This window comes from Oreochromis niloticus, linkage group LG16 (genome assembly GCF_001858045.2).
Source record: "Oreochromis niloticus isolate F11D_XX linkage group LG16, O_niloticus_UMD_NMBU, whole genome shotgun sequence".
In the NCBI taxonomy this organism is placed as follows: domain Eukaryota; kingdom Metazoa; phylum Chordata; class Actinopteri; order Cichliformes; family Cichlidae; genus Oreochromis; species Oreochromis niloticus.
In genome coordinates, this window is record NC_031987.2 from 34485994 (window position 1) to 34499168 (window position 13175).

Below are 13175 nucleotides of genomic sequence, written 5' to 3' on the forward strand. Positions count from 1 at the left end.
AATCTGACTGGAATTTACAGCTGCCCACACGGACGAGCCAAAAGCCTTCTGGAGTCAAACAAGATAAAGATGATCATTTTCATACGCAGTGACACTGTACCAACTGCCAAGTCCTACAGCGTGATGCTGATACATCACGCTGTAGGACTGCTTTGCTACCACTGGTACAAAGTGGTGGGACTAACTAACCCACCTCAAACCAACTAGCTACTGTAGGCCTTCCCCAAACCCTGGCTGTGACCTCATTTTGTGCTTAAAAGCTGGGTCTGTGCCAGAAGACCAAGACAATATAAATAAGAAGAGTGGTTAAATGTCACAATGATCCCAGGAGCTTGTAGACGGTTAATCTAAGCTAACGCTACCTTGCGAACGGATATATGTATATATTTGAGCCTGTATGTATAGTCTGCATAAATACAAACTGTGTGGATAAGAGCCCCCCCCATCTGACCAAAGCTATTATCTGTTTATTTCTCAGCAAGTTTGGTAAAAACGATCCAGACACATTTTACAAACGATGGTGAAATTACTAAATTACTTTCCCTAAAACTGTAAAATAAGCTTTAGGTGAGTCCACCTGGTCTGACAATGAGTTTGATCATGAAGATATTTGAAAACGAGTCACTCTTTCACACATTTTGTGAGTGAAATTTTAAATGAATGAATTATAACTCAAAATAAGTAGCCAGACAATTCATTCAGGATTGTAGAATCCCCTTTGTGCCTTTGAAATGAGAACCAAATGAGACTGCAGTCCTCCTGTGACAAACTACACTGATTAGACATGATTTACAAAGATAATTAAAGAAAACAGGATGCATCATAATTTAATCTGCAGCCACAAGAAAGAGATGATGTCAAATTTCAAAAGAGCTAAACTAAACTAAAGATTTAAAGTTGAATGAAATAAATGTTCTTAACAATAAAGCTATCGTATCATTTATTGATTGGAGCTGACTTTACCTTGATATAATCCTCTGACTGCGATTGAATAATGTGACTTTAGTTGGGAAATGTACTGATTTGTCTTCTTGTCAAGAGCCTGATGAAAAGACTGCAACACTGTCATGTGTCTGTGGTGAATCTGAGGGCTCAGTAACACCTTGGAGTCTCTGATGGTTGCCTGGAAACTGGTCTGGGCCAAGAAACTGTCTCACGTTCACCCCGGGAGACTGCTTCCTTCACTCTTTGTTGGTTGTAATTTAACAGATCAGATAAAACAGGTTAATTAACAAAGTTTAAATTAAATTGTCCTTATTCCAGCCTTTATGTTGTTCTGTCTTCATATTTACCTTACAGATAGCAGAACAGATGCATATGAAGCAAACAAGCAAATGACAGAGGTGTTATCTGAAACAGGCACAGTGCCTCAGAGACTGAACACTTTGTGATCCTGCTAATTACTTAAAGATAATCACAGTTATAGGGCCTCTGATAGGCTTTATAAGTAATATCATCTGGAGACATGTAGATATGGATTTGAAATGCTTTCTTGTTCAGAAAGCACACATTACAGCATCAAGTTTCCTTTCAAATAAAAACAAGGTTTAAGACACGATCATGACAATAAGCTCGAGCTGGGGCCGAGTTATCGAGAGATAAGGAAAAGGCATTAAGACGGAGCCAAATGGAGAGAATGACAAATGGCAAACAGCTGGGACTCATTTTCAATTAAGCAAAGGAAAAACACGAGCACAGCACAGACCTGCTATTACAGCCAAATCCTTCTGGGTGCTGCCGGCACGCTGCTCTTTGTCTTTATTTGCATTTACAGCCTGATCTGCAGAGCAGAAACAAAGAGAAACATCATCATTTTCATACATGTCGACTTCTCTTTAATGACTAGCTGTCGTCTTCTCCTGTGAAGTGAGGTGTGCTGCAGTACAGTCCATGACGTGATGATTATATTTGGTTCATTTCAGGTTCCTGCCCCTTGATTCTCATGAGAGGCAAAGACAAACACAGTCTATTTAAATTTCTCTGCTTCTGAAAATGATTTTAAACCGCAGTACTACCCTGGAATTCCTAATTTACACAATCCAGTTAGTGAGCTTTCTTACTGTGATCATGTTCTGTTTGGTTTATAGCTCTTTGGCTTGTTGGACCGCTGTAACATCAGCCAACGTTTGTGTAACACATCCAGTCCAGTGAAAAGAACAGCTGTCTTTGTGCACTTCTGTCTGAACTTCAGGCAAACGAGAAACTATTTTACATGTGGGTCTGGGTCATTTTCTTTAAAACTGATCAGTGTGAGCAAAAAGCCGGCTCAGGAAAAAAGCAAATATGGAAACCAGTGCTACTATACTGCTCTTAAAGTTAACAAACCCTACAGAGAGGGTCCATAAGATCAAATCCAATGCTAATGCTAACCACATTGTGAATAAAATTAACCAGATTGTTATGGAAATATGATCCTAACGATCACAAAATGAAACAGTAACTCTTTAGCTCTGACCTGAGGCGCATATAAAGCAGAGGTTTTCCTGCATCCAGTGTCAGAACACTTGCAGTGCTTTGCTCGTGTCTGAGAAACGCTGACAGAAGAAGTTACGAGGGATTTGATTTAGTTGTTGCAGTTCCTCCTTTGCTTTATAGCACGATGGCTGTATCAGGATTGTCACAGTATCGCTCTGCATAATGATTTAATTGTTATTTGTAGGCTATGCACGGGACTGTAAAAGGCTACAGATGGGAATAAACTGCCCACAACAGGTGACATACTGGTGGTGAAGAACACTAGGACATCAGCTACTCAAGTTATAAATTGGTTTGCACGTCACTGAGAGAAACGAGTATGTGATCCCCAAGAAAAACACGACTTGGTCTGTGGTAGAAACACTTGTTGGAGAGTAACACATCTCTGACACACCGTAGGATGGATCGGGACTCTGGGGACGATGGTGTTGTTTGGCTCACACTCAGCAGAGCTCGGTTTTGGTTTCACAATACTTTTGTTCCAAGCCTTCTCTGAACATTTTAGATGTTCACTGGCAAACTTACGCTGTGGCTTCTTGAGGAAGGGGACTTTGTGGGGGCTGCAATATTTCCATCCATGACGCCGTAGTGTTGCCAACGGTGGTGACTGCGGTCCCAGCTGGCTTTAGATCATTACTTCTGTGTGATTTTGGGCTGATCCACTACGATTCACATGTTCAGTCTCAGCCCACGAGACAAGATGTTGATTCTGAGCTCCAGACCGAGGACAATAGATGGTCCTTTTACTTTTATTCCATTTACGAATAATTGCACAGCTGATAGTTTCATTAATTAAGGGAAAAAGCTATCCAAACCTTTCTCAAATCACTTTAGTTTGATTTTATTTATATAGAAACAAATCACAGCAACAATTTCCTCAAAGGGCTGTAAAGACTCAGCATTAACAGAGAGAAACAATCAGCTCGTGTGTTTGTGAGTCTAAATAAATAGATCATCAGTGTCATGGATGTGGATGTCTTACCTTGCAGAGTATGTGACTCAGCTAGCGCGCCACAATTTGATTGGACCAGCGGACCACGGATGGTGACCAATGAGCTTCCGCGATTGGTCAGCGCTACCTTCAGTGGTGCCACATGATTAAACTGGACTGAGGAAAGGCAGCCAATGAATCCTTTAGAAGCTCCTTGTATCACTTCCTCATCAAAATGCTCCATTCCTACAAAGACACAGCCGAGAAGTGAGAAATGCTTCTCGCTCGGCTTCATTTGGTAAATGCCGAATGAGAATTATTGATTACAGCTGCACAGTGACTTACTGGCGACTTTGCCTAACGTTAGCGATCGTATGAGGATCAGCTCTGCATCAGATGACAGCGTGTACTTCCTGTGGATGTCCTGGTTGATCTGGTTGGATAGAAAGAAATCAGATAACAAGGTGATTACAAGAAATTCAACCCAGCAGCTGCAAATGCAGCTCAGTGCAAGAGCGATCTCTGTGTTCACTGCAGCCTCACATGAAACCAGCTCTCCCTACAGGTAGCTCTGAAGTGAATTTGACCTTGTACCCCTGTGCCATCATGCTGACTCAGATTAATCGCTTAACATGGTGAAGTGCAATAAAAGTGTAGGATTTCAGTTTACTATTGCATGAAAAGTGCCTGCAGAAGCACATATGCAAACTGATGTGCACACCTTTCCTCTTTACATGAAGATGCTGAATAGTTCAATCCTGCTGTCTCGTCCATTTGTCAAACAATCCAGTCATGTTGGTTACATTGTTTCACTCAAATAGCTACAGTGCTGTAAAAAGTATCTGCCCACTTCCTCATTTCTTAATTTTCTTTTGCATGTTTGTCACACTTAGGTGTTCTTGATCATCAAATAACTTTAAACATTAGACTAAGATCATCTGAGTAAATACACAACACGGTTAAATGATGATTTCATTTATTAGGTGAAGAGAGCTATCCACACCTACCGGACCTATGTGAAAAAGTTATTTAAAACCTGACTAAGACTCAAACAGACGCCCCAGCCAGGACCAGCACCATGACGCAAGTTATGGAACCATGAATCTGCTCTGTACTAGAAAATCCTGAAGGATAATTGGGATGGGAATGTTCCACGGGACATTAGTTCGATTCCTTGGGATTGTCCGTCTGGTTGCCTGTCACTTCATCTCACTGGTTCCGCTTGCACTTGAACTACAATCAGCTGAATCCCTTTCAAGCAGGAAAACAGTGGCGCAGCAAGGCATGGACTTTACTTTTTATTGCAGAAAAGAACGAGAGTGCGATGGTAAAGTGAAAACTGCCAATGCAACAAAGAAGAGAAATACCTGCAACATATGTACGACACTTTATCTACCTCACATCAATTACCATTTTAGAATTACCAGAAAGGAGGAGTCAGAGGAAACTGAAAGGATTCCCTACAGCAGCAGCCCCCAACCCCCGGGCCACGGATGAGTGGTTTGGTACCGGGCCGCGAGAGTTCAGGTTTGGGTGTGAAATTATGATTTTCAGGGTTTTTATCGTTGTTTTTTTTTAAATCGTTTATATCGCTAACTCAGTTTCCCTGGGTCTTTTCCCGTGTGTTATGAATAGATCTTCTACTTTTTTTTTTTTGGTACCAGTACTGGTTTTATTTTGTTGTATTTATCTGCAACACCATAAATATATTGTTGGACATAAACTGGTCTGTGGCGCAAAAAAGGTTGGGCACCGCTGCCCTACAGAACAGAATTTTTGGATGTTCAATTTTGTTCCACTGAACGGGTCGTTTGTAACAGCAGGCGACAGATACTGAACGTCTTGTGTTGATGTCTGCAGGAACTCTGTGTATGGTCTAAATGTGGCTGACCAATGATCAATGGGCTTTGATCAGTGGTTGTTGAACAATGGTCATGACAATTTGCATATTAACGAAACAGCCCATTGTCCCCTCAGTGGTGCTGGTTTCAGTCATTGTACAAATGTCCTGTTTCTAAGGTTGGAAACCTGCAGTCAGCTGAGACTGAAGACGTCACCTGGATGAGTGAAAACGGCCCGTCCAGATGAACAGAACCTTTTAGGATTTACTTACCTGGATGAGTGAGCACGCATTAAGATGACCTGATGGTTCAGTTGTTTTATTCAGTCTGGTTATTGATTGGTTCTCATCACAGCTGAAGTGTAGAAGTTTATATATTTCAATTATTAGCTTTAGATTTGCACAAACAAAAATTCAATGAGGGCTCCTCAGTCAGTCAGTCCTTGGTCCATTACTTTCTAACCTTCACATGTGTCTGCTTGGTACAGCACTATCATACAGAATTCAAATTATATATTATATCCTTAGGCAGTTAAAAAACACATCATATTCCTCTGGTAATCTAACCTCTGTTCAAAGACTCATCAGTTGTATCAATAATATTAACTGTTGGATGTCTAGAAACCTTTAAGATATTATTGTTTATCACATATTTACCATCCCTGTCTCTTAAACACAGTGAGCAACTTTGGAATCAATACAAATATATCAAAAGTTAGAAAATGTAATTTCAAACTGACCTACAAATGTTTTCATGCCTTCGTGCCAAGCAGGTTACTCTACTCGCCTAAGACAACTTTTCTTACTCATACAAGGAAATCTGACCACATCACCCTGATACTGAAGTCAGAGAGTTAACTTTGAAATCCATGTATTAGTTGATGAAGCTTCCATCGGTGTGGCCTCAGCACATTATGGACCTGCAGTCAGACCTCTCAGGTCATCAGCTGCAGGTCTTTTACCTGTTCCCAGGATTAGATCCAAGTGTGCTGAGGGTGCTTTCAGGGCCCCTTCTTGGACGAGCACCTGCTGACCTGTGTAAATTACATCTGTGCATATACTCAAAAACATACTCCACCCTTTCTGTCCTCACAGGTCTCCACTCAGTAACTCTGGATGTGTGCGTGCACATGCACATGTTTAACTGGTATTTTAAAGACAAAACCTACATGTGTGTTTATCTTCTATGAAATGTTTATCACAATGAAATGTGCTGTATAAATAAAATTGCCACTGGATGCAAATAAACAGTGTTGAGTTCACATAAAGATGGTGTATGGTGGATGTTGCTGCTCTTTGAAGTTAGTTAGGTTTAGTCTTTTTCATTTTGGGGTCATATTGTATTTCATGGGATCCAGGTCACCTGCTCTGGTTTAAGGCCTCCCCGGGTAAATTTAATGTGTATTATCAAAAAACCTCTCCCAAAGAATATTGTATTTCACTCCTCACACTTATGAGTCAAACTGGGAGAAGATTCAGTGCAGTGGGGGGAATTACTCACAGAGTTATATGAGTCCAGTGGATTAGTTTTCTCTCTGGACAAGTTGTGATCAGCTAACCTGCACTGCTGCAGCTCTGAGGTTTGCTGCCCTTTGTGCATTTAGCCAAGTCAGGATACACTGAATTTGGTAAGTGATACTAACGAGCATCATCAGCTTAAATGCCATTTGATGAATGCTACTCTTGATGTAACAGAACAGCTAGCATGGATACAACAGACTGCTGTGCATCTTATCCTCATGTTAACTTTGAATAACACAAAATTTAGTAATTTATTGTAGAAAATAGGTCACAATATATAAAAAACCCAGATAATCTAAAACGTTTTAGGATAAGGAGTCACTGTACCTTTATCTAGCAGACAGACTGTGATATGTGATTGAACAGAAAATGATTACTACCATTTATGCAATGCTATTCTACTTTTAATGACCACTCAAAGCACCTAACACAAATCACCCTTAGCCCTATACTCACATCATGCTTATACACTGCAAGCACTTTACATACATCACAGCCACTGTCTAACCTCTTAATCTAATATGTGTGTCTTTGGAGTGTAGGTTGGAGTGCCCACAGAGAGCCTGCACAGGAGCAGGGAGAACATCCAAACTCCACCAAGCTTTTTGTTGTGACTCTTCCAGTTCCGTGTCATACCTGTGTTGCATGAATGACAGATAAATACTAAATCTGTAAGTGTCCATGAAGGCTTGACAGAGATAAGCATGGAGTAAAGTGAGGACTGTGCAGGCCAGATAGTGGAGAGTCATTAGTTCCTAAGTTGTTGAGTATCTCAGTGTGAACAGGTTGAAGGAACACCTGGCTGCAGCACGTGAGAACTCACCTGGTTATTCCGTATGGTTCCACACACAGGATTTAATAACTCATTGTAAGGTTTGGAAAGCTCACTTTAATCATACTGTGTGCTTTATTTGTACTCTCTACTATGCAACCATGCTCTATGAGACAGCACGTCCATATGCAGGACGTCCTGTACCAGTGTTACTGACCTGTACGTAGAGGTTTTTGCCGACTCGGTGGATTCTGATTCGATGAAGACGTCCATCTGCCAGATTACTCGGGGTGGGAGTGAACACGTCCGGTTTCTTGTCTGTCTGCAGGTGATACCAGATCTGCACACTCCCTGGAAAACAAAGCATAAAATGTCACAGAGCAATACGACGCTTCATCTTGTGCTCAGTGTTTGATGAAAACTTGGAATCTACAGGTCTAAATCCTGTAATCTTGTACATATAACATTACCAGGATTCAAATATGTGTACACTGCATTCTAATGGGTGATAAGATAAGAGAATACACCTGTCTGCTGCAAGAATGGGACTGCCTATTTATAAATACACCACTATATCCAAGCTTCTTCAGTTACTCTCGAGAGTCTGCAAATATTTATCTCATAGCTCTTTGCTCCGAAAACTGAGCAAGTCAATATGTGCTCAGCCCCCCTCCCCGGGCCAGGCACACACACACGCACACACACACACACACACACACACACACGCGCACACACACACACACGCACGCACGCACACACACACGCACGCACGCACGCACACACACACACACACGCACACACACACACACACACTCACTCGCTGCCAGATCAAAGAGTCAGAAAGCTATGCATTGTCAAGTGGAGCTAGGTCAATATTACAATTCCCAGTCTGTAAGTGAAGGGCTTTGTGTTGTGATTCATTTCAGATCCTGAGAGTGCTCCAACAGAGGAAGGTCACTGTGGATAAAGTGTCTCCCCTGCCCTTCACTGTTTACAGAGACCCATGCAATTTGGCTGCTCAGGTTTAACACACAAGAGCAGATTAGGGCTCTGGCTAAAAACTGCACAGAGGTGTCACTCATGCCACTCAATGTGGCACTTGCAGGTTAGGATGTAGCGTGGCTGTTAGCTTAAAGCTCTGAGGTCTTTGTTGTGTCTGAATCTGAAAATCGGAGACTCTGAGGTGATACGCTGTAACGTATGCAAGGACCTTTTCCTCCAGGAACCAAGTCAAACAGTGGAGCTCAGCTGGTGTCGCTGAAATGACTGTTCTCAGGCTAAAATATGAGCAATGTCTAATATTATCTAAAGCTTAAGCTAACATCATGTGATGAATGTTATACCGGATAGTAACATTAGTAGGTTAACAGTAACCATCCTAAATTTCAGTCTGTGTCCAGACAGCGTTTATTTCAGTCCCACAATTTATTTAAAGTGAATTAAAGTTGTACGTGATAAATAGCACTGCTACAGTAGATGTTAGGAGATCCTGTGGGACTTCCAGAAACAGCTGGGCAAACTGGTGACATGGGAAGCCCCCAGCAGCCTGTAGGCCTATTGCAGTGTAAGGAAGGATACAGTTAAGTAAACTGAAAGTTTTAAGCTTAATCTTAAAAGTAGAGAGGCTGTCTGTTTCCTGACTCCAATCTGGGATTTCACAGAAGAGGGGCCTGAAAGCTGGAGACTCTGCCTCCCTTCTACTTGTAGATATCCCAGGAACCAGGAGTAAACCAGCAGTCTGAGAGTTAGGTGCTCTGCTGGGTTTATATGGTACTATGAGGTCTTTAAGATAAGATGGGGCTGATTACTCAAGACCTTTTATGTGAGGAGAAACATTTCAAATTAAACTCTGGTTTTAAAGAAAGACGATGGACCTACCGGCCCTGCCATAAACACTACTGGTCAAATGCTTTACAACACCCCAATTCTCCCAGTTATTTATTGCAATTCAAGTTGTGCAAGTCCAATGAACAGCTTGAAATGGTACAAAGTGTTGAACAGCCAGCGGTTAAAAAAAAGGTAAGGTTACCCCAAACTGTAAAATAATGTACATTTCAGAATTATACACAAAGGCCTTTTTCAGGGAACACAACACGGGTTAAGAGTTTAAAGCTGTTCTGCAGTAATGGAGGCTGATCAGCCTATAAAGCTGCTGCTGCTAACTCCTACAGGTACAGCCCCCTCTGTCTGCATCAAAGCAGTGCTGGACACACTGTGGTACCATACTCTGGAGAGCATCAGCTGAACAGTACTGTACTGCAGAAAGTAGTGTGGTGTGAGAAAAAGGCGATTAACAATGGAAGAGAGACAGACCATCATATAACATTATATCATTGTGGCGTGGGTGTGGGTGTGGTCTCTGGCCGGCTTCAGAGGAGGGGTGACGCAGTGAGCGCCCGGGGCGGCGCAGGGGCGGGGTGAACAGGTATGCTGGGATGTGAATGTGATTGTGACTCTTTATATGTTCACAGTGACAGTCGGAGAGGGAGGAGAGCGGACGTGACAGCGGAGCGGGAGTGTCTGTGTCCCATTGTAAAATATCAGTAAACCAAATGTCAAAATAAAGAAGTGCTGTCACCACGTCCGTGTCTTGTACATGTGTAAAGGGTCCAACTTCACAATCATATCATCTGGAATATGATGAGAATACATTTGAACATGATGTGAAAATGTCACATAGAGCTGTCACCGCAGTGCCATTTGTTTACATTCCCTAATGCAAGAAAGAGCTGCACGTCAGCCTCGGACAATCATTCCAACAACCTCATTTGCAAAATATTGTTCCTACTAAAGGTGGAAAGAACGCTCCAACACTCAGCTGAGGAGAACCAGACTCACAGGGAGGAGATCCCAGCAGCTGCTGATGTGCCACCCAAATGTAAACAAATGACTCCTCAGAGTGTCAGTGGAGCGCTCGCTAGCTGCACTCCATATGACAGGAAGTGAAATGGGGGATGGAAATTAAGGATGCAGTTACATATAATAGAAAAGCAGTACTTTAAACAGCTGCTTCAAAAGTTGGACCCAAGATTTAACAAAGATACAACTTCCCACATAAGCTTTTTATTATGTGACACGATTTTACAGACTCCTGATGAGTTACAGGGTTGAGTGACTTTAGTTATTGTTAAACTAAAGTGTTCAGCAGTTACTTTATACTTGTGTCACCGCTGTGGCGCCACTGTTAAACTATACTGCTGCTGCAGACAGTCAGGGAGTGTGTGACCAGTGACAGCAGCTAACTGGGAAATCTGGTTTCTGCATTTGCTGCCTACAAGCTGCAGGCATCACAAAGGTTTTTCTATATCTTCACAGATATTGTTACTGCATATTTGCGTATATTGCCCACCCCTCGTGTGCATGCTGTATGTGACCGGCCTGGCTCTGCAGAAGAGTATCGGGCGATCCATCAGCTGGTTGGCCGGCGCTGATGCCTGCTGATCTGCCGCGACTGCATTTAACTTTGTGACCTGCAGAAACTAATTATGTGCTCGACTTTCTGTTCTCATGCTCTGATCTTTCATCAAAAGCACCAAGCGTCAACGGCATAATCTACACAACATTCAACAAACAGACCTTCACACATTCATGCAGTGAACTGTTGCTGTGCACTAAACTGAAGAGCCCTGGAAATATGACTAAATCATTCTACTTTAGGCAGATTCTATTTTTTACACAATCGCTCTCAGCCTCTGAGTGAACTTGGAACCAGTTCACCGTCAAGGGAGCAATCTGCTGTGTAATTATGCATTATATCATTTGGTAACCATGGTAACAGGGATGTAGGAGTTCTCCCTGATACCAGAAAGGGGTTAAAAGAAAGGAAAACAGGTGTTGTGTAACTAACACCCTCCAATGCTGTGGGTAGGCGTGCTTAACCCCAACAAGCGTCACAATAACTGAGCTGCAGAGAGCAGAGAACCATCGTATCCACTTGTGGGATAAACCCTGTGTTATCACATAAGTCTTCCTACCTCATTATTTTTTGCGTGCTTGTGTTTAAACACAGGTGTGGTGAGCTGATGTCCTGCTCCATAAATCCATGCATTTCTCCAGATCCTTTTTCTATAACGCCCCTACTATCATGTCTACTTTTGCAAAGCTTCAGCAGTTTTCGCTGTGGTTGACACCGCCTCCTTTACTGTTACCAGCAAACACCCATCCTCCCCACCCGGCCATCCTTCTTCAGATTCCTGACGGACTCAAATTAAGTTCCACAGCAGATACAGATTTTGGTTACGAGTGAGCGAGACACATGAAACAAACACAAATGGAGACCATAACAATACAGCGTAGAACAGGAAGTCAAAGCAATGTGGATACATAAGGATTCTACTTTAAAAACATACGATACTGTAAGAACGGGCCTCGTGTACTAACACTGCCTACACACACAGCTGTGTGCAAATCACGAGTACATTCATGGAAAATTCTGGGAGTTATCCATATTTTCCTACCTGAATGTGGTCGTAGTGTAAAGTTCCTTGGACCATGGGTACAAACGACAGCCTGGCTGACTCAAGAATTTATACACAAGACTTTAAAATAATAATCATTGTTGTCATATTTGTACTGCAACACTGCACTTGTTCTGACTTCTTCCTTGGACGTCAGACGTGATCATTTAATTTTCTGTAGCCAGACTTCGTCCTTATTTTTTGCCTGGATGGTGCAGATTTCTCTCTCGCGACACTGTCACTACTTTCTTTGCGTCGCTTGGAGGGAAACATGTTTGCTTTTATAGAAAAATCAGGGCAGTATGCACATAGTATGCAAACTGAATCTAAAAGGCTGTTGAATAATTCTGATTTACCAACATATTGGTGCAGGTTGGTGAGAAACAAAGATGGTTACACATGTTTGATAAATCTGATGGTACTTTGCATAGTGACTCATTTTTTAAAACCTGGAAACAAAAGACTTTCCAGTATCTGAACTCTGTGTGGGACCTTTTCCCTCCTTTCTCATCAGTGATGACACTTAAATCATCAGTAAAGTATTTCTGTGCTCAAATACACGACGTGGGTTAGAAAGCAAAAGTTACAGACAAACAAGCATCCACCCATAAATCTTTGAACTGCTTATCGAATTTATGTTTGTGGGGAGCTGCAAACAGGGATGTGCACCCTGGACTGGTCAGCAATAAATCCCAGAGCCACACAAACAGCCACAGTTGCAGCCAGTTTAATTTCATTTGTTAAACAATTTGTACTTAATGAGTAATTAGCATGTCTTTGGGCTGTGGGAGAAGCCAGCTCTGACTCCCATGTTAACAACATTAAACACATGTTTACAGACGGGTACAAAAAGCTGTTTTGGCCTCTATGAACACTTCTCCACTTCATGTATGGCTGATTACTTTCTCATAGCTCCATTTGGATACTGACAGTGTTTAAAGTTAGCTGGTGCTTGCTTTGACTGACAGGTTTGCCACCCATGGGAGCTGTAGCTGCTAGCTGCCTGCTAGGCTTCGCCTCCGTTAATTGGAGTCAGTGAACTGGACCTCACCACTGTGTTTATGCCATTTGAGCCTTTTGGAGCATTTTTAATGGAATAATCTGACATATAATACGGCCTGCTATGAACTACAGGCCATCCAATAAGATACAGTTTTTATGAAATTCCAGCTGTAATCT

At 42.1% G+C, this 13175-nt stretch overlaps 1 protein-coding gene across 1 annotated transcript in view; it reads right to left on the minus strand.

Annotated features, from left to right (window-relative positions):
* Positions 1–13175, minus strand: part of cntnap5a (contactin associated protein family member 5a) — a 125343-nt gene that overhangs the window by 3787 nt on the left and 108381 nt on the right. Inside the window, exons 20-23 of the mRNA XM_005475153.4 lie at positions 7757–7890; positions 3752–3839; positions 3458–3652; positions 1706–1780 (exon numbers count right to left, since the gene is read on the minus strand). Of these exons, the coding sequence (XP_005475210.1) occupies positions 1706–1780; positions 3458–3652; positions 3752–3839; positions 7757–7890 (492 nt within the window). The remainder of the gene's footprint in view (positions 1–1705; positions 1781–3457; positions 3653–3751; positions 3840–7756; positions 7891–13175) is intronic.